The sequence below is a fragment of the Callorhinus ursinus genome, unplaced genomic scaffold (genome assembly GCF_003265705.2).
Source record: "Callorhinus ursinus isolate GAN/ISIS: 27379988/994484 unplaced genomic scaffold, GSC_fseal_2.0 scaffold1, whole genome shotgun sequence".
Lineage (NCBI taxonomy): Eukaryota > Metazoa > Chordata > Mammalia > Carnivora > Otariidae > Callorhinus > Callorhinus ursinus.
In genome coordinates this window covers 87744905-87769820 of record NW_027397063.1, presented here as the reverse complement: position 1 = coordinate 87769820, position 24916 = coordinate 87744905, and the positions used below count along the sequence as shown (strand labels likewise).

At 36.9% G+C, this 24916-nt stretch overlaps 2 protein-coding genes across 13 annotated transcripts in view; both read right to left on the bottom strand.

Annotated features, from left to right (window-relative positions):
- Positions 1 to 15068, bottom strand: part of WDR49 (WD repeat domain 49) — a 157210-nt gene extending 142142 nt beyond the window's left edge. For 4 of the 9 annotated variants that reach the window (XM_073897678.1, XM_073897667.1, XM_073897681.1 and 1 more), the window contains exons 1-2: positions 2007 to 2190; positions 1459 to 1686 (exon numbers count right to left, since the gene is read on the bottom strand). In XM_073897678.1, coding sequence (XP_073753779.1) covers positions 1459 to 1620 — 162 coding nt within the window. In that variant the 5' untranslated portion in view covers positions 1621 to 1686; positions 2007 to 2190. Of the gene's footprint in view, positions 1 to 1458; positions 2191 to 10706 lie in introns of those variants that run through there. The other 5 variants (XM_073897688.1, XM_073897694.1, XM_073897692.1 and 2 more) reach the window with 5 other exon arrangements.
- A 7739-nt stretch (positions 15069 to 22807) lies between these two features.
- PDCD10 (programmed cell death 10) overlaps positions 22808 to 24916 on the bottom strand; it is a 41400-nt gene continuing 39291 nt past the window's right edge. For all 4 annotated transcript variants that reach the window (XM_025879425.2, XM_025879440.2, XM_073897738.1 and 1 more), the window contains one exon: positions 22808 to 23289. In XM_025879425.2, coding sequence (XP_025735210.1) covers positions 23208 to 23289 — 82 coding nt within the window. In that variant the 3' untranslated portion in view covers positions 22808 to 23207. The remainder of the gene's footprint in view (positions 23290 to 24916) is intronic.

The window sequence follows — 24916 nt, the reverse complement described above, 5'->3', positions numbered from 1 at the left end:
CATATCATTGGGTTCACTCTAGGCTGATCAGTGGTTTGAAGAGAACACCCACTCCCACCTTCTGCAGCAGTTTCACTCTCTAACATATCGACTTTATAATGTCGACTCTCCTAACCGGCCCTAGAATTCAGATTCTTTGTGTTCTTAGCAGAACAAACCACCACATTTCTGTTCATTCCAGAGTCAAAGCTGCCATAGTCTGCTGTTACGTTTCTCTGTCCTCAAGCTGTCAAAATGTTTGCTGTGTCTATCAAAATATGCCAAATTCATTTGGGGCATTGGACATGAGCAACACCGAAATTTTGCAGACAAATGGGGTTGGATGAATAGCAGATATATGACAAAATGAGAAAAGTGTAGGGCAGAGCATGTCTTTGCTACTAAATATGATAGATTATATTATAAAGAAATGATGGATATAAGTAGAATGTTAATTTATCATTGCAGGTAGAATTGAACTTGTTATGCAAAATAGGACATGGCAGACTTTTTCAGTAGTTAGCAACATTTTGGGGGAGAGATAAAAATTAAAATTTATGCCAATTACAGACCAACACAATTGTCCCATTTCATCATGCTTTATTAATTTCAAGGTGGTATTCCAAAATATTGTATGTCTGTTTCAAATTAATGTGGATACTCCCAAGCACCCTCAGAGGATCTTCTGAAGTCCTGAGAACATATTTTAGCAAACATAATGAAGTAGAAATGATGGAGGCTCATGTCCACGTAAATTCCACAGCATGAAAGAGCACTTCTTCCTATTCACGTGAGAAACTAAAAATCATTTTGATGTATGCTGTTTACTATGCATAGCTGCCAAATTCAAATTAATTAAGATAGAGAGAAGGAAGTTATTTATTTATAGTTAAAATTCCTAAGGCCTGTTTTACATATAGAATTAAAAGGATAACTTTAAGTTTCATTTTGATGAGCACTGCCCCAATATTTACCCAAAAAAGTGGGAGACTGGTCTCTCACACGGGATCTTGGGACAATAAACTGCCAAAATTAGCTTTGAAAAGGAGTTGAGTCACTTAGAGTGAAGCAAGGGAGAATGTTTGCAAACTGCCTATTTGTATTTCCAGAGTTCTCCTTGAATGTTCCATGCAAGGACAGTTGTACTGGGAGTCACCTTAGAGATCTGGTGTTCCCCACTCACAACCACAGCTTCCAGGTTTCCAAAATTGTGGTGATCACTAAGAAAAATTTTGTCAGAGAATTAATCCTTCCTTGATGACAATGATATTCAACAGCAGCAATTGCAAACTAAATAATATTATTTGGCACAAAGAACTGAGGGATAAAGTTACTCTGGTGTTAAATTCAAGCCTGACTGATTCTTTTCAATTCCCTGCTTTAACCATTGAATATATCAACAATTTTAAGAGAAAAACCTGTTTCACCCCAGTCTTCATGAACAATTCAAATTCTCCAGGAAAGAAGATTAAGGCTTACCTCAAAGGCATTCTGTATTTTGCAAAAGTCGTCCACACTGAGTTGGTTTTCAAGCAGGGCTGGACAGGGTTCTTTATCTGTGGTGGTACCTCCTGCCCTCCCAGGGCTCTTTGACCCAGGCTGTGGCCCCTTGTTCAACTCAAGCGCATTCTGGTAACTCATAATGGCTTCACCCCTTTTCAGCTGCCTTCAACTACTTCGACACTTTTTTTTCCCCTTCAACAGGTGCTTTTGAAAAGAAACCCAATTTAGCAGAATTCCAAAATGAAAGCACATTTCAAGGCAAACAATGAGGAGGCAAAATGTTCAAGGCCAAGAGGTAAGGAATAAAAGCCCTCAACACCCACCCTTCTTTAATTCCACAGTTTACTTTCAAAATCTACTGTGGAGTCCTTTTAAAACCCCCCTCCTTATATTCTGTTTAATCTGGCTTGATTAAAAATGCATAAAACTTCCCCCATGTTTATGCCAACTGACACAGAAAGCATCTTCTAAATCTCATTTTAAATGCATTAGAAGAGCAACTTCTCAAAATCTCTTTGGCTAACCTTGCTTCTATTAACATATTGGGGTTTTAAACTCCATTTTCTTGTATGACACAGCTGCAAGGCTTCTGTCCCAGTGAAGGGCTTGTCTCTGAAGGCCACCTTCCCAGCAATGTGGAATTCTTTGTTTTCATCTGTTCCTGCTGCCTTTGTATGTTTCCTGGCAACCAAAGTCAAGCCAACTAAAACTTTTCCTTCACCACACCCCCCCCACAACTAATTACTGACCTGACAGTCTGCATATGTGATGTGAATGTTGTTATTTTTTTTTAAAGGACGATTCAGCTCACTCACTTTTAATTAAACTTCATTGCTATATTATTAAAAGGCAAGTTTTATAAATATATTTTCTATGAAGCATGTAATATATTATGAGATAATAGGATTAGCCAAAAGAAAAGAGAAATGACATTCTGGAATTGTATGTTTTCCATGTAGGAAACATTTTATTTTTAATTAATAAGTATCTGTTCCTTTACCTTCTCTTTTCCTAGTTTCTTTGTATCTAAAATGGGGATGTTGTTCAATTCATTGACTATAAGGGGAAAAACCACAGCATAACATGATAAACTTTGTAATAAAACCACTTGGTACTTACAGTACCATCACTGGCTCAGCTAATACTGATGAAAGGGAAGAAAAAAAAGAGAAAAGTTAACTTTTTTTTTCAGTATTTACCATGTGCTAGGCACTACACTAAGCACTTTGCATTCTTTTTCTTGTTAAGCTTTACAATAACCCTGAAAAGCAAACAAGATCACTGTCCCCACTATACAGATGAAGAGGCAAAGAAAATGCCAGAAGCCACAGAGTTAATAAGGTATGGACTATGGCAGGGTGGCTCCTGAGCTTCAGAGACTGCTCTAGGGGTAGATGTTCTCTCTGCACCTTAGGTTCATCTTTGTAAAACTGAAAAGTTGTCACTCAGTATTTTCTAAGGTCTCTTCCAGCTCTATCATTCTATGGGCTGGTGTTCACAAGACCCTTGATGCACAGTACATTCCCTAGAACACAGAGAAGGAAGCATCCTACAGGCATTCCTGTACCAGTTGGAAGGAAGGAAGGAAGGAAGGAAGGAAGGAAGGAAGGAAGGAAGGAAGGAAGGAAGGAAGGAAGGAAGGAAAGAAGGAAGGAAAAAAGAGAGAAAAAAAGAAATGTCATTCACACATCCATTTAATTTATTCATCTCTCTGCCCACGGTTCATTCCAGAAACCATTTATTAAGAACCTACTGTATGTCACATCCTGAATTGGACCTTGTGCCTGCACCTGAGGGGTTTATAGACTTGTGGGAGCAATTACCTGGTTAGATCATCTTTCATGCCAATCCCAACCTCTTGCTGTTTACAGTGCTGTGTTGAGAAAGATTCTGAAGTCATAGGAAAAGAGGGGCATTATAGATTACAGATACGTATCACAGGCACAGAAGGGCAAAGGGGGGGCATGCTTACCACAAATTTGCCTTTCCTGTTAGACCTTCATGTAAGTTAGGAGAATGTTTTGAAGCCCTAATATAAATTCCCCTAAGTTATCTCACATAGGAACAAAATAGGTCTTTTTACCATCCTAATTAGAAAATTAATAATAGTTAAAAGCAGCTGGATCAGTCCCACAAATGTTTGTAAAATATTTTATAGTGATATTCTGGAGAGTTGGGCTTTGTTCAGGAAGAGACACTAATGAGGGAAGGCTGAGAAAATAGAAAAACCATTTTCTGAAGTTGTACCAGGAGAGGTAGGTATCCCACGGGCTAACGATGCACAATTCTCTAATTATTCTAAGACAGTCAAAACGCCTGGCCTACTTAGCTTCCATAAAGATGCAGCTCTAAACATTTCCATTAGTCAAAACAGGAAAGCATAATGAGCAGCTAATAAATTACTGCAGAAGTTAATCAATTGACACAGTTTTCTTTATGTAAGATTATGGCGTTAGAAAGAATTCTTGATTGTAAAGTCTTAAAGGGCTTTAACCTTCTTTGTAACTGTGTGGTTAACTTTCAGGTTAAACTTCCAAGGCACTGTAAAATCCATAAGTAGTCTCTTGACTCTGCTGAAATCTACCTGCTTGTCTGCCATGAATCAATTATGATTGTGTAAAAGCCTGCCACGTGGTCAGTCCAATATTGGGCTCTATGGGGCAATGTGCAAGGATGAAGACAGTGTGTGCTCTGGAGGAGTGGTCAGGAGAGAAGGCTTGCAAACTGGGGCACCCTTGCCCCTTTCCCTGTAGGGACCCACCGACACTCACCAGCACAACAGAGCGTTCCCTCGCTAAAGAGGGCAGAGCAAGCTGAGGCACCCACTGACCTGTGCTTTCTTTGGAACCTTGGCACTGAATCATTCTCCCGCTGAGCACACCTCCCTTAGGGTCCTTATCAGAATTCCCGGCTCCACCCCATACTTTATACCCACCCATGTAAATGTGGGCCTCATCTTTCCTCCAATTCCCCTTCCTTTGTTTGCCCTCCCCTCACACTGAAGCCAATTCTTCCTGACATTCTTCATCTGCCTAGAATTCTCCCTCTAACCCTTCACTGTAACAGAAAGCAGCTTTCCCTTTCCAACCCAGTTTTCCACCCAACCCTTCCAAGTCAAGGCTGTCCCCAGTCCCTGTTCCTCAGGGAATCACAGAAGGGCATCCCGTGGTATCCTGGCTTCTTGAACCCATGCCTTCCCCACATGGCCCGAGTGGCCAAACACCCCACAACTTGGGTTAAACACAACCCCCTGCCAGAGACTGAGGGAAAGCACTAGGCTTGCCTTTGGCAACTTTTAAGCCCTCAATAAATATTAGCTTCTTTCCTTCCTTGTTCCTGATCCTCCCAGATAGAATTAATTACTCCTTCCACTCTGCAATCACAGCATTTTGTTTATACTTTAAGCACAGCATTTTTTTCTTTCCACTTTGCAGTATAATTAGTTGCCTGTGTATCTCTGTCTCCTACTACATTAATTCTCGTAAGAACAAGGATGATACCTCACTAATGCTCTAGACTTACACTGCCAACACCAAGCTGTGCATAAACTACACGACAGTACGGTACATAAAATGGGCTGGATGGAAAGTGAGTGTCACCCATAGCTTTTGAGTTTTCAGGGAAGGGTCCTGGGAATAGGTGGCATTGAATCAGAAACACAGGCAGAATTCCATGAAAAATAAAATGAATGAGGGAAACAAAATTTAAGATTGGATCCTCAAAGCACTTAGAAAAACCATTTAAGTGCTTTTGAAACACAGCATTTTTTATACATACAATTTCTATGTAAGATGGAAATGTCTGGAGACCCTATTCTGTCCCAGACACTGCTCTAGGCACCAGAAAACAATAATGAATGAGACCCACCCACCATTTGCTCAGAGACACAAGTAACAGGAAATGTTGGTTTTAAATTAGTCCTACCTTTTGAGAAAGCAGATCCTCAGTTAAGTCTTGGGCAACATAATGTTTGCCTTTTTTGATCTACCAAACAATGTCCAAAGTAACAAAACTGTATTTTCATAACAGCCCTTCTCAGACTGTCCAAGTGTTTGAACACTGAGCATTCACAAAATAATGATATCCTAAAATAACTAAATATAAAACTCTGCAATACATTGCATATCATAAATTTAAGTTCTGGTCAAAGCAAGCAGTGGCAGCCAATGTAAAAATATGTGGAAGTGGAATGTAAAATTAAGAAAATTCTAATTATTGACAAGTATTTCTACCATTTGAAAACGTGCCTTCTACCACTGTGATTTTCTTGTATCAGTAGACACATAGGAGCCACTGAACTGGATATTGAAAATCACTGCTTAAATATATTCTCAAGTTCAAAGGGCGCCTGGGTGGCTCAGTCTGTTAAGCATCTGCCTTTGGCTCAGGTCATGATCCCAGGGTCCTGGGATCGAGCCCCACATCGGGCTCCCTGCTCTCCTTCTCCCTCTGCCCACCTCCCCACCCATTAGTGCTCTCGCTCTCTCTCTCTCTCTCTCTCTCTCTCTCTCTCGTCTCTCCCTATCTCAAATAAAGTCTTAAAAATATATATTCTCAAGTTCAATCTTTTTATGCAAATTCTGATGGGTGTTCCCAACAGTTAATCACTTTTGAACACTTCTTTGCTTTAACAAATCCTTCTTGAAATTCCTTGTCCATGCCCAAAGTACCTATGGGCTGGTTGTCAGCTGGGCTTTCACTGGGGAGCCACTTTCTGGGCGATTACTCTGAACTACTCTGAAATTCCTTTCTGTTACCTCTCTGAGAGGACACTGCTATTTATTCTACTGGGAGCTTTAGAACAGTTTGTCAAAGTCACCTTGATGTTGAACACTTGCATCCATGTATAGAACCACTAAAACATAGTCATAAAATCATTGCATGAAAGGAGTGACTGGAAATCCAGTAAACATTTATTGATTTTCTCTGTGAAGAAAAAGAGAAAGCAAGTAGGTTGAAAATGAAAAATTATTGTGTTCCAAAGACTGTTAGGCACTTTTACAAACGTTATTTTATTTAAACCTCATGATATCTGTGCAAGATACTTAATATTTTCCCATTTTTTAATAATGATGGAACCAGACAAGATTAAGTATCTTGCCTAACCTTACACAACTTGTAAATTGCATGATCTAATAATACCATGATATGGTCTCTGCTAAGACTTTACACCAACGATTTCATTTACTCTGATATCCCATGATGTGGGAACTATTATGGTCACCATCTTATAGATGAAGAAGCTGAGACTTCATCTTTAGATGATTAAATAACTTATCTAAGATCACCCAGCAAAGAAGTAGCAAAGCTGTAATTGAAAACCCAGATCCTTTTATGTGTAAAACCCTGTGCAGCGCAATCTGCTAAACACCAGGGTAAATTCAATTCCAGTTTGGGAGCTGAGATGTGTAAAAAGTGAGGAAAGAGAAAACACACACTAGGGGCGCCTGGGGGGCTCAGTTGTTAAGCTTCTGCCTTCGGCTCAGGTCATGATCCCAGGGTCCTGGGATGGAGCCCTGCATCGGGCTCCTTCCTGGGTGGGAAGGCTGCTTCTCCCTCTCCCACTCCCCCTGCTTGTGTTCCCTCTCTCACTGTGTTTCTCTCTGTCAAATAAATAAAATCTTTAAAAAAAAAAAAGAAAAGATGCAGTAGGTAATGAAGTCAAAGGAGTTTAGAATTTGGAGTCAGAATATCAGGGTCAAGTCTTGGTTCTCTCATTTTCAGACCCTATGATGCTGGGCCAGATCGAATAATGACTCAAAATAAAGATAGCAATATTATTTATCACAGAATTGTTTTAAGGTTAAAATGAGATAATATAGTCAAAGATGTGTATAAATTATAAAAACATTATACACATGAATTAGCATTAATATTAGTACACAGTCAGAGGAAGGCAAATTCCCTGCAAACTCCAGGTAGGAGCTCATGGAGGGATTGGAATATTGTAACTGTAAAACAGAATGAAGCAAGATTATCCACATTATGGTATTTTGTATTGAAAGTGAGATTCTATAATCCTTTTCATTGCTTCTAAGAAGTTCTTACATCTAAATTCATCCCATAGAGAACAATGACCTATCAAATTTTTTCAAGATTAGTTATTAAATGCAGTTTGTGTGTATGTGTGTGTGTGTGTGTGTGTGTGTGTGTGTGTGTTTTATCACTTTGAAAAAATATTTTCTGCTTTAGGATTGCTAATGGCATCTATCAAAGTTTTCTCTAAGAAGAGCTGGTCTGTTTGGCACTGTCTGAATCTATTCTTAATAATAACAGAAATAACTTTTTCCCATAACCAAAGCAGTGTAACAATTGTGTGTCATAATGTGATCTTCTTAGACAATTTGAGTGCCCAAATCCCCAGAATTAGATGTTTTATTTATAAAGCATTAAGAACGTTTTTTCTAGAAGGTAAGTGATTTTAATTCAATATGAATTCTCTGAATAGCTTAGCCTCAGGGAAGATACTACATATACATATACATGTACATACACAAGGGAGACAGAAGCAGATTGAGAGAGGAGACACGTAAGAGTGTGAGACTGGGAGCTTCTCATACAAGTTGCCTCACAAGGGAGGACCATGGGCAGCCATAGTGCTTTGGGTGAGCACTGATCACACACTGGGGTGGTAGAGGTGAAATTTGGAGAAGGGATACAATACAATAGGACAAGAGTTCCAAGATCAGGGTCAGAAAACCTGAATTTTCATGCAGTCCCTGCCCAGATCCATGTAACTCTGGACATTTCTCTTTTTGGGGCTTCAGTTTCTCCAGTCATAAGTGGAGACAACAATTCCTACATGCCCATTTCAAACACTTGCTTTGAGGTTCAGATGAAATGTGGAAATGCAAGAAAGACAGTTTATGTATAGAAATGTATGCTGCTTATTAAACTAATATAAAATGTAAATATAATCATTATAATAATATACTTATTGAGCACCTAGCACAGCTAGCTTGCTTGGCACATAGTAAGCACTAAATAAATATTTATTGAATAAATGTTTTAATAAAAAGGAGCTCAAAGAAAAAGGAATGAATTGGCATTTATATATATATATTTTTATGTTTCATACATTTCTTTTTTCCTGGGCCAATCCTCCACTGATCACAACAACAACCAAAAAAACCCTAAAAAATCCATACTACTATGAAAAATGCTGCCACTTCACCTTGTTTACTCAGAGAAATTCTGTCTAGGAAAGCAAAGGAAAAAAAGGTAATAAAAAGGATTTCAAAACTTATAAAAAGCAAAGTTCTTTTTTTTAATTTTTTATTTATTTGACAGAGAGAGAGAGACAGCGAGAAAGGGAACACAAGCAGGGAGAGTGGGAGAGGGAGAAGCAGGCTTCCCACTGAGCAGGGAACCCGATGCGGGGCTCGATCCCAGGATCCCGGGATCATGACCTGAGCCGAAGGCAGACACTTAATGACTGAGCCACTCAGGCGCCCCAAAAAGCAAAGTTCTGAGACAAACTGTACTTTAAAAGATTGAAAGCTGGGATCCCGAGAGAGAACACTGCCTCCGTAAATATTTCCCACAGAACACAGTGCTCCCAAACATGGTGCTCTGATGAAGAGCCCTAAAGACCAGGGGCTCTATTTCTCCGTGGCAGGAGCAGCTATAGTCAAATTAATATCGGAAGTACACTCCTAAATCAAGCTGTTGCAAGGGTACTCACAGAGAAGTCATCTTACAAAATGCAGATGGAGTTTTGCAATCATTGCCTAGACCAAATGCTGTCAGAGAAAATGGGTCTTAATTTACTCAACATATTTTGATTTTGTAATTTTCAAGATTAATTTTTGCCAATGCCTGAAAAACATGAGGTCCTTTAAAGAAAAGCGTTAAAAATACACTCTCGAATGAGGCAGGGAGTTACACATATGTTGAGCAGATGGTAGGAATGCTGATTTTGTGTGTTCATGGCCACCTCAGGTGTGTGTGTGTGTGTGTGTGGTGGAGGGCACTTAATTCAGAGAAGAGTTCATCCCTCTATTGAGAAAATGCAACAGTGGTAATGGTCTAGTACATAAATTTACCTAGCAGGATGCTGCATTTAGGGAAGTGAGTCAGGTCTCAAGGGAAAAACGATGCAAATTTATGACAATAACCAGCTTGAGGAAGTTACTCAACTCCTCTGGTTTCAGAATCTTCATCAGTAAAATTAAAAGATTAAATCACATGATCTGTAAAAGTCCCTTCCAGTACTCAGTTTTAAAAAGGGGGGAGGGGGAAGTATAAGAATGCTATGGGCTTCCCAGGAAAAGAAAAGATGCTATATTCTAGGTAATATTGCTGCATTCACACTAGCAGTTAAGTCCTTTTTTTTTTTTTTTTTTTAATGATGACCATGAAATCATCACATGGATCAGCTAATGGATCCATCAGCCAAGCATCTCTGCACCTGCCAGACCCTAAACCCTGCACTACCAGCTTCTCTTGCTGGGTTACCAGTGGAGATTTTCCCACTTGATAATGGCAAATGGATTCTCTGAAAAGAATACAATTTAAATGTAGTTGTTTATTCACCTCCTCATTCACTTTCACACATTGATACTATGTGCCAAGTATAGTGTTCAACACTGCTGATATAAAGAAACAAAGACAGACCTACTCTCCTGAAGCTTATAGTCCCGTAGGATGAGATAGACAAATCGGTAAAGGATTATTATACAGTGTTATACTCAACAATAGTGATCAAATATATATGATCAAATATATAACAACTATAAGTACACACACATACGTAGATATTATTGCACTATTCTTGCAGTTAGTATAGTTTTAAAATTTTTTCAAGCTAAAAGTTAAGAATGAAAATTTCAGGATTGGAGCTCAAGCAGGTGAAGCACCACTGCTGCCTGGCTGAGTTTGTGAGGACAGCCTTACTCAGGGAAGCCATTGGCTCTGGGGTCAGTTCAGCAGGCTCTTTGGGTTATAAAACATAAACTTACTTAGGTAGCCAAGTGATGGGAGTTTGTTATATAGTAGAGGGGGTGGGGAGAGAGAGAGATTGGGCGCTCAGAAGTAAGGAATTACAGCACAGCTAAGTTTGATGGAAGGTCATTCTGGATCCAAACAATGGCTGGAGAGAATTGGATTATTGTATCCAGATAGCAATCAATTGAATTTTCATCTAAATGTAACATGAGCCACTCACCAGCAGTTTCTTTTTCTATTTCTACACTTTACTTTTTCAACGTAAATTGACAACTTACCCTCTGATCAGTTTTCTTTACCTCATCTTTACCCATGGTTTCTGCTTCCTCCTAATGTTGGCTCATGTATGCCGCTTCTGCTTTATAGTCTCCTTATATACCCTCAGCTTCCTTTCCCACTGCCAACCAATTTTTAGAATTATTCAGTCTAGAATTTGGAGCAAAAATCTGAAGCGACCCAGCTCATCACGACTGAACACAGCCACACTATAGATTGACTATCTTAAAGGCCACCATCAGAAATTTAGTCTTTGCACAAGATTGCTGCCTTGTTCCAATTGGCATAGCTGGGAAGGATAACCGAAATAGCCAAGATCGTTTTCCTGCAGCAGTGACCATGGTGGGGCAGTTTCCTTCAGAAGAGGAATCTGGAGGACACCAAGAAAACTCATCTAGCACTTGTGAGGACCATCAAAAAAAGGGAAAGATAAGAAATATGTGAGTAGAGTGATATGCAGAGAATGACTTCCTATTCCTATTCATACTTGCAAAACCAGACACTGTAGGATAATTATAGAATACAATGAGGTATTAAATAAGCTCATGAATAGCTCATTTGATTTAGAAAGATGACGGCTATTTCCCTGCAGTGGTATCAAATGACTGGGTTTATTTTCTCAAAGACCTTAGTATACATGCTTGAAAAAGCTTAGCATTTTTGCCTGGAATATAAATGTCAAGCTGTCAAAATCATAAAAACTCTCTAAAACAATTTTTGGAAAAAGCTTAATAGAAAAGAGAAATGCACAAACATAAAAAGGTCAGATACAAATGCCAATCAAGAAAGTAGGAGAAATAGACCAGTTTTCAGCCATTTTCACCACCATAGAAATCTTAATTCCATTTAATCTATATAATTTCTTCTTTTTTAAATTTCCTTTGGAATCATGTGCTACTGATAATTTGTAGCTACCCAGGCAAGATGCCCAGGTGAAGGGATACCTTTCCTGAAGCACTGTTTGCTTTCTTATTTAACATCTTTACAAAACAGTAACAAATAAATTAGTTCATACTGAGTGAAAGATTTTGATACATTTTTAAGGCAATGTTTGGATTCCTCCTCTAGGATGTTTTCCCCTAATTTCTATTTTTATGGAGTCTTGTAGCTGAAATTCATTATATTCTTGTGGTTTTGCTGCCCCCCACCCCCCGGACTTGTACCTTCCTTGCAGACTGTGATGGTTATATTTGTGTGTGAGCTTGAGTGGACCAGGGATTGCCGAGCTATTGGCCAAATACTACTTTGGGTGCTTTGGGTATTTTTGGATGAGTTTAACTTTTTTTTTTTTTTTTTTTTAGGATTAATATTTAAGTCATAGACTACCTAAAGCAGATTGCTTCTGTAGTGTGGGTGGGTGTCATCTAATCTAATCAGTTGAAGGCCTGACCAGAACAAAAAATCTGATCCTCTCTGAGAAAGAGAGAATGCTCTTCTGATGGCCTTCCCCTTAGCTTTTTTTTCTTGTTCTCAGACCGAAATTGCACCAAAGTTCTGGTTCTCAGGCCTTCCAACTCAAAATGGAACTAAACCATTGACTCTCCTGGGTCTCTAGCCTGCCCAACTCATCCTGCAGATCTTGGATTTGCCAGCCTCCATAATCAAATGAAGCAATTCCTTATAATAAATCACACACACACACACACACACACACACACACACACACACACTAAAACCTATTGGTTCCATTTCTCTGAGGAACTGTAATACAAAGTCCTACTGCCCATCTTCCATCCCATCATCTCCTGGAGAGGAGAAAGCAGAAAGGGAGCCAAAACTTAAAAGAGAGTAAAAGAAATGAGGAGGGGGCTGATATTTTGAGGGATCTCTTATGTGTCCCCAAATTTTACAGAAGAGGAAACTGAAGCTCAGAAGTCGTGATTTATATAAGGTCATAGAGCTAGTATGAAGAAGAGTTATTCGACCCATAAATTTTATGAAAATAAAATTTACAGGGCACCTGGGTGGCTCAGTCGGTTAAGCATCTGCCTTCAGCTCAGGTCATGATGCCAGGGTGCTGGGATCAAGCCCCACATCAGGCTCCCTGCTCAGCAGGAGCTTGCTTCTCCCTCTCCTCCCTGCTGGTGATCTCTCTCGCTATCTCTGTCACTATCTCTAAAATAAAATCTTAAAAAAATCTAAAAAAGAAAATTTATAATGTAAGTTCCACTTACAAATATTCTTCTAATAAAGTATAACACATTGGAAATAAGGACTCTATATTCTTATGTCTGAATCAGTTTTTTTTTGTTTTTTCCCTCTTCGTGGGACCTTTTCTGGAATAACTAGCATACTAGTAGTGACCTTCATCTTTCACTGTTTTCTTTTGTGGTGTTACCCTGCTTTTATAGCAATTCATTAATGAGCACTCACCATTTCTTCTGGCTGGTATCTCCTGTGCTCTCCTGTTCAATTCTTTGTGGTCTTCATTTTGTCACATGATAATATCAACAACTTAGTGTTGTTGTTTTCAAGAATACTCTTCTACTCTGGGGCACCTGGGTGGCTCAGTCAGTTAAGCCGGCTGCCTTTGGCTCAGGTCATGATCCCAGCATCCTGGGATCGAGCCCAGCCTGTGGCTCCCTGCTCAGTGGAGAGTCTGCTTCTCCCTCTCCCTCTGCCTTCCTCTCTGCCTACTTGTGCTATCTCTCTGTCAAATAAATAAATAAAATCTTTAAAAAAGAAAAAAAAGAATACTCTTCTACTCAACCATAGGTACCAGACTTTGCTTGCCCCACAAATCTTGAATCCCATACTCCAGGCAGGCAGGTAGGCAGTATCTCCAATGGAGCTATAGACTGAATTGTGTCATCCACATTTCCTATGTTGCAGCCCTAATGTGATGGTATTTGGAGATGGGACCTTTAGGAGATAATTAGGTTTAGATGAGGTCATGAGGGTAGGGCCTTCATGATGAGATTAGTGTCCTTATAAAAGCTACCAGACCGTACTTGCTCTCCCTCTCCCCCCCAACTCCCCTCTCTGCCAGGTGAAAACACAGTGAGAAAGCAGCCAGGAAGAGACAAGCCAGGATAAATATTCTCACCGGAACCTGACCATGCTGGCACCATGACCTCGGACTTCCAGGCCTCCAGACCTGTGAGAAAATACATTTTTGTTGTGTAAACCATGCAGTTTATGGTATTGTGTTATGGCAGCCAGGGGGTTTAAACATCATTAATAACACTAAATTTTACTCAAAAATGTATACTATTACATCTTTTATCACAATTGGTATTATGCATAGTTCACTGGATGACTAGAAAACTTAGTCACGTTATTTCATAGTTTAAAGCCCACAAATATCCCATTTTAGCAACATGAGTATGCCACTTAGAACTTTCTCAGAACAGAAATTTGCATCCCAAGTTAACCTGTAAGTTAACAGCAAGAATACCAACACTAGGGAAAAGAGGAAAACAGAGCTTCTTTCCTACTGGTGCTGCTTATGGGCAAAGGGGACAGAAAAAACTAAGAACCAACAGCTTTCTGTTCAATCTGTCCCAATGGAAAACACACAGTGAATGATTTACTGCTAAGACCCAATCTTTGAATCAACAGGTCTTGGGAATTTTGGATTTCACAAACTATCAAAATTATTTTAAAAACTGGAAAAGGACAAACTCCAGGTTTGGAGAACAATGGTGCTGTCTGATTCTAAATATCCCCACAGCCTCCAAATGAAATGATAAATTCAACAAGGAGAGTAATTTAGACCTGAAGTGACTTCAACCTTCAGCATTACTAGGAGACAGAGAATACTGCAACCTTCAAATGACCTGTAAGTAGAGAACAATTCTAAGACTCCTACTTTTGTCCTGCTGATGGCAAGCCTGTGAGTGAAGACAGCAATTAAGGGGAAGTTTAAGAGATTCTGTGGAATGGAGTAGAAAGAAATAGAGGAGTTAGGAACAGCAAAGGTAAAATCATCCCTAGAAAGAGACAGTACATTTAATGACAAAATTCTGAACACAGGTGTGTGCTTGATAGATGGTTCACAACACTAGATGCACAGGAGGAGACAGGATTGGAAGTGGTAGCTTTGGTAAAGCACTGCATCCGGAGAAGAATGAGGTAGGAGAAAGAAACAAAATATTTTAAAGAAAATGAAGTATCTGATGGTGATAAAAAAAGAAACAAGGCACACTAGCTTTCTCTTTCCCCAACATCAACACAATTCATTTCTGCTACTGAAAATTCCACTCCCTCCAAAGAGGAAACCCAGAAGCTTAAGAAAACTATACCAGCACACCCCAACTAAATAAAATGTCAAGTGTATGGTATATGAAAAAACTAGATTGAATTAGAAGTACAAGTACTATGAACAGAAATGTACAAAAATAGGGAGAAAGAGATAAAATGAGAGTTGGTTGAATGCAGAAACAGAAAAAAGCAAAATTATACCAGATAAAATTATAAGGTGCTCAAGGGAGAACAGCCTTGGATAAAAATTTAATAAAGTTATCTTGTAGAAAAACAGAGAAAAAATGTAAATAAAAATTAAATAAGAAAGTAACAAAAAATCACAGAGAAAGCAGTTGAAATAGAAGTTAGGCAAAGAGCGTCCACCATATCTTTAACTGATGTCCCAGAAGGACAAAAACAATGCAATAGAATTAATGTTTAAAACTGTAATCCATGGAAAACTTCCCAGAAATAAAAGACTTCAATCTGTACATAGAAAGGGCACAACAGGAAAAGTGACTTGGAATGATCAACTCTGATATATATCCTAATAAAACTATCAGACTCTAAAAATAATTCTCAGAGCTTCCAGACCAAAAAAAAAAAAAAAGGTGAAATAAAGACAAGAGAATTAGACTGGTATCAGACTTCTCAAAACAAACAAACAAACAAAAAACCCTAAAAAAACAAAACCCCAAACAACATACAAGGCGAGACAAGAGTGAAGCGACATTTTCAAGAAACTTAAGAAAATATTAACTAAGGATATTATATACAACCAAGATATCCTTTAAGTACCAATAAAAGGAAAAGGTTGAACACAGAAAAAAATTCAGAGAATACTAGATAAGTGTGTAATATAAAAGCACCTACAGGATGAGCTTCATCCAACCAATAGATGGTTGAGAAAACCTAGGCAAAAGGACTCATCGGAAGCATTTCATATATTTAATTGTAGAATTTAGACCATTTTCTGTGTTTTGATAAAGTAGAAAAATACTATTAAAAATGGGAAAGGGATGGGTTGCCTGAGTGGCTGTCAGTTAAGCGTCCAACTCTTGATGTCTTCATCTCAGGGTTGTGAGTTCAAACCCCACATTGGGCTCCACGCTGGACATGGAGCCTACTTAGGGAAAGAAAAAGGGAAATGTAGAAAAAGAACAATGACCCTCATTTAGTAATAGGTCAAAGTTAAAGGATAGGATAAAGAACTGATACCCAAAGAGTAAAAGTTTAAGTGAGAAAAAAGGGGATTAAAAATCCTACAAAATATTAATATAAAGCCATAACTAGAATAAAAATACAAACTTTCCTAAATACCAAAAGGATTTTTTTTTCAAAAGCAAAGAGGGCATACCAAGTAGAAAAAGATACACAGTAATTATACCATAATACCTGCAAAAACTGTAACAAATAACAGAATTAAGTCTAAACATTAAGTCATATCAATAAATGTGAATGCGTTTAACTCAAGGTCAAAAGACAATTTCAAAAAGGATTACACTAAACAAAAAGAAAACTCTGTTAAAATCCACACTTCACACTTAGGATGTAACAGGTATGAATATCTACACGACACATAACATAGCAATCACCTATATGAAACAAACACTACAAGGGATGCAAGGAGAAACAGAAACACTACTAAAAGAAACTTTAATACACAGGACAAGACAGGTCAAGTGAACAAAAAAAGTGTAGGGATATGTAAGAACTAAACAACGTAAGGTGAATTTTTGGATATATATTGAATACTACAACCTAATAATAGAGAACATACAATCTTCTCATGTATACATGAAACATTCATATGGATATGCAAAAATCTGATCATATATTAGGGCACAAAGAAAATATCAGTAGGCACTATAAAATTATTACAAATAATACTTGCCAATCACACTGCAATAAAAATAGAAATTAAAAATGCAACCATAAAAGGTTCTTCCACTTAAAAATTAAAGATATTGCCATAAACAACTCCGGCAAAATAGGGAATAGAAACAAAAATCACAGATTTTCTAGGGCGCCTGGGTGGCTCAGTCATTAAGCGTCTGCCTTCGGCTCAGGTCATGGTCCCAGGGTCCTGGGATCAAGCCCTATATCAGGCTCCCTGCTCCACGGGAAGCCTTCTTCTCCCTCTCCCATTCCCTCTGCTTGTGTTCCCTCTCTCGCTGTGTCTCTGTCAAATAAATAAATAAAATCTTTAAAAAAAATACACAATTTCTGAAAAATAATGATAATAAGTACATCTGTAGGATTACATTCAAAGCAGTGATCAGAGAAAATTTCATAGCACTAAATACCTATATCAATAAAAAATAAAGATTAGTTACATTCCCAACTGAAAGAGCTAGGGAAATAACAAGGTAAAACAAAACCCAAGGAAAAAATTAATAAATACAAGAGCAGAAATTAAAAAATCTTTAAAATCAACACTAAAGAGGTAGAGAAGAGAAAAACAGTTGGTCAAATAAATGCATAGAGTCCTGGAAAAATGAAAACAACATAGACAAAATATTTGCTAGTTTAATAAAGAAAATAAAGGGGAGAAAGTGCATATATACAGAACAAGAAATAACAACAAATAGCTATTGATACAGAGAAAAAAAATTTTAAACATGAAGGATGCCACTTCAAATGAAATATATCTGAAAACCTAGAGAATACTTTCTTAGAAAAATATGGTTTAATAAACTGATTCCTGTAAAGATAGAAAGCTTACAAAAACAATCTGCATATGAGAAATACAGTTACCAAAGAATTACTCCACAAAAAAGCACCAAGCCCAGATGGTTTCATGGAGGAATTGTTAAATTTGTCTACATAAAAAAAAAAAAAAATTCGCATGATTAAAAAAAAGCATGAGCAAATTCAAAATCATGAAAAAAAGATATAAAAATGGTCCTTAAACATGAAAGATATTTAACTTCACTCATTGTGAGAGGAATGCAAATTAAAGCTATAATGAGATACCATTTCTCACCCATCAGATTAGCAAAAACTCAAAAGCTTGACAACATACTGAAGTTTTGGGGAAACAGAAAGTCTCATACATTCCTGGTGGAATATGAATTACCACAACCTTTATGGAAAAGTATTTGGCAATATGTAATAAAAGTACATATGCATATGTCTTTTCACTTAGTAATCCCACTTCTGGGAATCTACCCTGAAGGTATACTTCAAAACAGAAATATGTAAGATCATTTGTTGTAACATTATCTGTAATTTTACAAAACACTGAACTACTTGAATGCCCAAGCATAGCAGATTGATTGTATAAACTATGTACGTCCACACAGTGGGATGCTAGGCCACAAGAGAGAGAGACGGAAGGAGGGAGAGAAGGAGAGAGAGAAAGAGAACGAGAAATCTCTATGAAAAATACAAGTGACTTCTGGAGATGCTAAGTGAAAAAAGCAAAATCCGTAAGAGCATTATGTGAAATAGCTAATAAGCACATGAAAAGATGCTCAACTTTGTCATTAGGGAAATGCAAATTTAAACCATGAAATACCACTTTGTATCTATAAGAACGTCTATAATAAAAAAAAGTCGTTAACAAATGCTAGAGAGGATGTGGAGAAACAGGAACCCTCATATATTGCTGGTGGCAATGTAAAGTTGGAAAACAGTACGACAGTTTCTTAAAAAGTTAAAATACAAATTAATCACACAACCCAACAATTCCACTCTTAGGTATTTACCCAAAAGAAATGAAAACCCATGGCAACAGAAAGACTTGCACATGAATGATCTTAGCAGCATTATGCACCAGGGCCAAAAAGGAAGCAACTCAATTGTCCATTGACTATTAAATGAATAAATAAAACAGGAATTCATATAATGGAATACTATTTAGCAGTAAGAATACTGATAGAAATGCTGACATACGCAATGACATGGATGAACACAAAAACATACTAAGTAAAAGAAGCCAGACTCAAAAGATAATATTGTATGATTCTATTTATATGAAATAACCAGAAAAGGAAAATCTATAGAGACAGAAAGTAACTAGTGGTTGCCTGGAACGGGGGAGGGGGCAGGGAGTGGTGGGAACACACATTAACTATAATCAGGCATGAGAAAGTTTACTGGAATGATGAACATGTTCTAAAACTGGATTTTGGTCAGGTTGCACAATTTTTATAAAATGAGTGAATTTTGTGAAATTATACCTCAATGAAGTTAAGGATATATACGTGAATTTTATAATATGTACAATATGCACCAATGAGTTATTTTTTTAGAAAGCAAGTTTATGGAGTGGCCAGCCCTCCCAGTTTGCCCGACTCTCCCAGTTTTAGCACTTGAAAGTCCCATACCCCGAGAAACTTCAGTCCTGGGCAAAAAGGCTATCTCCCTGTATGTATGCTACCTTTACTGTAAGAAAAGGCGGGGGGCAGGGGAGATAAGAAAACACCTTCATTACATTTCTTCATAAAAAGAAACATGGGGTGCGGGAACAGTGAGGTTGGATACCCAAGAAGGGGCTGGGGAATGGGACAGAAGGGATATGAGAGAGTAACACCTGTCAGTAAACCTTTGGTATAGTTACGACTTTTAGAAACATGTTAGCATTCCATGTATTTTTTAAAAATTAAATCAACAAGGATGTGAAGTATGTGTGTAGGGGGGACCTTAAACTTGGAAAAAAACTGAAACAAATGAATCCAATTTATTTCAAATAAATAACATAATCACAGTGAGAGAAAAAAGAACCCAAGTAATTTATGAACACAGAATGTAATTATATATCCTTATTATTGGGCAGAGTACAGGTAGGGAGAGAACTGCCAACAAGCTTTTAAGTGTTTTTTTTACAGTGACATGGGCAAAAGCAATTCTAAGAACTACTTCAGATGTACTACAGGATTGACCAAATGAATAAACTTGACTTGTGCCAGAATTCTGAAAAAACAGAGACATAGGAATATGGAATGGGGAAGTCAAGACAAGACCCCTGAGGATGGATAGAAATTGGAGGTATTAGTGTGAACTCATGATTTCTGAAATCAAACACAATGTGTATATAAGCACATGTAAAATGTACATGGCACATGCATATTTATGTGTTTACAGATGTACAATGCACATTTCCTAATTCTGTCTGCTGAATAGGCCTAGAAGATGACACCGAGCAACCAGAGCTATGTGTCTAATAATCAGAAATTGCTGATTCCAGATCCTGGAACATCTTTTATTTAAGAGAATGTCCTAAAATAAATAAATAAATAAATAAAACTAAAACGATGCCACAAGGACATAGGAGCCAGACTGAATGAGCTCCTACTGAGCAAATTTAAGACAATTTAAGCACCAAAGTAATGAATTATAAGCCACTGAAAAAATAGACAACCAAGAGTCCAAAACAATAGTAAATATAAAACCGTACACGCATAGGTATAGATGAACAAATGGATGGCTGGGGGAGAAAGGGTTCCTGCTAACAGTAGAATGCTGAGTGCCAAATGGTAGATGAGGACGGAACGCTGGAGTTAGAAAAATCAGCATTTTGCAACTAGCAAAGACTGAAAGCAAAAATCACCAAAGCTACTAAATCCTGGTTATAGCATGGACTTAAAAGAGTCTTCTTCAGATTATTAGATACAAGCTAAAAAACAGTAACTATATATTGGAGAAACTGAAAAACACCTTGACCAGGTGACCAAAATAAACATCACCAATGAGGAGCAGATGGACACTCTTGTGGCCCCAGATGTGATGCTCTGATGACATAGTATCACTGATGGAATATTCTGAGAATGCATAACCTGAATGTAATGCAGAAACCCCAAATGAGGAACATTCTTTTGGGGAGGGGAAGGGGGACAAAAAGACTGCATTCTCCAAAAACATGTCATATCAATGCCATAAAAGACAAAGGGGGACATGGAAATGATCCCAGAGAAGAGGGGATTTGAGGGCAAACCACCAAATGATAAAAACAAAAATGGTAAGGTTTAAACAATAGGAGAATCTGGGTAAAAGATGTACTGATGTCCTTTGTATTATTCTTAATTCTTGCCAATTTTTGGTAAATTTTAAATCATTTCCATACAGAAAGTTAAAAAAAAATTAGGAACTGATACTGGGTTGTGAACCTCATGTTTTGCTAACAAGGCTATTAAACGCCAATCATTTAAAAAAAAAAAAACTACCACTGACCATTATGTCATTTTGTTTAAAAAAAGAAAAGTGTGAGGAGGGGCATTTTAAATATCCAAAACATAGCAGTCATACCCAAAAAAAGAATGGTCCTTTAAAATGCCTAAATTTATATTTAAGAAAAAAAAAACACATTATCCTAATTTTTCTCATTTCCCTGTGGACAAGGGGAGCTTTGTCCGTTTGGTATTAGGGAATTAGTATTCTAGACAAGGTGTGTTTTCAGCAGTGGATGAAATACAGATCAGTGGAAAGAGCATGGAGGCAAACACTGAATTCAAATCCTGGTGCCAGAAGTTACCAGCTTTGTAGCCAGTTTCCTCACTTGCAAGACAGACAGTTTAATCATGGGACTGTTAAGAGAATTAAATTAACATATCTAGAATAGCACTTCACACAGAGAAGGGTGCTCAACAAATGTCTCCTACTCTTCCTTTTCTTTCTGTTCTCTGGAGATGAATCTGGGGCCATGTTCGCCTTTTCCTCATTGATCGAAACATGCGCCCATTAGAATTAAACAGCATTATCCTGAGAACAAACCTGCCTTCTGAGTAAACTTTCTGATAAACTTCATGAAAACAGAAGCCAGAGATACTGGACAGTGGAATGGAAAGATAGATGGCTTATAAAAACAGATGACTTGGGGAATGGCTGGTTAGCTGGTGAGTTCTGTTAAAGAGGTCAAGACAATTGGAGGGAAGGTAGTATTAGTCTGTATTAGAAAAGTTTGCTGCTCAGAAAAAGATAAAACATTATATTTTTTCTTCATATATTCACAAGTCTATTTTGCAAACAACCATCTATCTATTTCCAGGAATGAATAATTTATATAAAAAATAAACTGTATTAAAATCACCAATTCCATTTGTTTTACCAGCTATGTATTTTGAAAAAAAAAAATCAACTCAGTAAAATGTCCATAAATTATGAGATTTCATCCAATTGTCTATTTTTTTTTTTTGCTTCTTTCCATATATTTCCTATTCACATCTAATAGGACAATTTCCTTTTATACTGCCATTGACAGTAATTCTTTAAAAATCTATTTTTAAAAATAAAAAGTTTAAAAATAACTAAATTGCATTATAGCAAAGAAATTTATATTGCCAAACAGAAATTTAGTTTAACATTTAAAATCTTTATAAAAGATAAACAAATCCTGATTTCCCCTTTATTTTATAATTGAAAAATGAAATCACTTAACATGATCACTTGAAACATAATTTCCTTAAAACTTCTCTATGGTGAAACAAAGCTCTATATATTTAAAGAGTGTGTATAACATTTATAACACTCATGACAATTTCAAACCAACTAGCACTGGTATAGCTTCAAATTACTATTAGTTGCGGCTATTTTTGGAAAAAAGGTACAAAGCTTATTAGGGCCCAGCATACCAGAAAACCTTAATTTTACATTGTCATAGAGTTGAAAAAGGGACATTATAGTGTGAAGACACTATAAATTGCCATTTCTTTCTCATAAGTCTTTTAAAACAGGCTGCAAAAATATTCAGTACCTCATATATATTAACTAACAAAAATATTTCCATTGACTACCTTTTGCCCAGAGTGATTAAGGACCAAAAAATAGAATTCTTGTTGCTTTATTATCTGATAAACTGCTAGTAAGCTCCCGTTAGAAGTTCTTTAGACATTACACCAAGTCATCTTGGTCTTCTGATCATATATATATATTCATATATATATATATATATATATGTATTTTTTCAAGTAAAGAAATGTTTAACAGATGTAAACTATTTATTGAATATTTGCCACCAAATATTGTTAAATACATTATCTTGCAGCATATCGCTTTCAAGTTAAAATGTCAAACAAACACCAATATTTACAATTCTTTTAAGGAATGTTATATAATGACACATTAAGGCGTAAATTCTTTTGGCTTATAATTCTTAAAAGAATGATAATAGCAAAAGTGATGCAAAATCTTCAGTGTGAGATTATGATTAAGCTACATTTTACAAAAATATGGTGTAAGATGGCAATAATCCCATTCAACATCCTGGATTAGATCCCTTCAGGAGGGACTGATAATTTATACAGTCAAACTTTAAAATTTACAGATAAAGGCAGTCCAATACTGCCACTGAGAAGTACATCTCTTAACATATACAACTTTCAGGCCACAGTTTTGAAGGTCTGAAGTATCAAGTTGGTTTGATGAATTAGTCGGTTGGCACTTATGAACACATTTATTGCCCTGTAAAAAAAAAAAACATTAATTTTATCAAAAAAAAAATCATCCTTTAAAAATATTTATACTTGATGCCATCCACTAACAGTAGCAATGAAATCAATTTAGGGAAAAAAAAAAAAGAGGCAAGTTAGCACTAAGGATCATATGTTTTATACCAACTTGGAATTGAATGGTCCTGCATCATTTGAAACTATCTAGGAATTACTGCCCCCTAGTGGTTCCAGCTGGCAATAAGCTGTTGGTGGGCTGCTAATGATAGGTGGCGCCTCAACAACCGGATTTCCTGAGGTTGAACACGTAACTGGCCAAAGAGGATTCAAAAGTGGTCTCCAGCTCTGGTTTCGTGTAAGTTACCAAAATAATATCTGCGCCAGTATTATATTCAGCCTCAAAATCTCTACTTCAATGGACATATCTCTCCTACCTTCTTTCAAAAACAAACAAAAAACAAAACAAAAACTATGAGAATTCTAAACTACTTTTAGAATAAATCTATTAAAACAAAATAATCATGTGGTTTCAATATTTAAGAGCTGACAATATATAAAAATTCTTAAAAATTACTTTGTGCTGCACACATTTCTCCTATCAGCCCATCTTCATGTGACAGGAACAAAGAACTGATGCCCTAGTCCCACTGTGTGGTCTTATCAGTTTCTCAGTATCATAGCTAAAACTTTTATCTTCATCCTAGACATTTCTCAAAAAAGAGGGACCAGAAATAATGAGTTGCATCAATGCAAATTCATCCCCTTACTGGAAGATGGCTCAAAGAACAGGCTCTAAGTTTTCAGTTTCAAGAAAACAGATATAAAACTAAAACCAAAAATAATGGCACATTATTCATATACAAATAATTATAAAGAAGCTACTGAATGGAGAAAAAGTAGCAGGGAGCCTGAATAATCCATATGCAGCATACATAACTTCAGATTAATGAAAATTAGGCTCTAAAGGAATTTCTACCTTTCGATGTGCTTATTTCACAACAGTTCTTAATTAGAATCAGAAATAATGATCCCATCATGTAAAATTCTTTTGATGTGTTTGGTTATTTTGGCTTAGCAGTGGAGACCAAGAAAAAAACAGATATAAGTTTATTTTCAGAACACACCTGCAAGCTTATTAAACTAAGTCATCAAGGAGCATTTCCCCTAGACTATCTGAACAGTAACAAAAACCATTAATAAAATGTACCTCAGTATCTTTAATTCATAATATAAATGTAAAGAAATGTAAAGATTTCAACCTATTTGAACTGTTAAAAATAAATGAAAATTAACAGACCATTCTAATGTATTTTTATAATTTTTAAATATTATTATAATAATATTGTAATGTTTGACACGGATATAGGGATCTTTAAACTTCAATGGTAGGATAAATGTTAGAGGTTCCAATGATACATGAAATAATCACTATTTAGATTGTTTTTCTGACCCTAAGCACTGTCAGAAAATGGTCTTGTCCACAAAATTTCGAGTATTCTACTTGAGATACAAAGAGCTCTCTATAAGGTACAATGTTACAGAAGACACGGCCCCTCCATCAGCTTATACAGGATATGTACATGTGTAAAATGTATATGTAAAAACACATAAATTTTTTGGTTTTCTGGAGTGTTCTATAG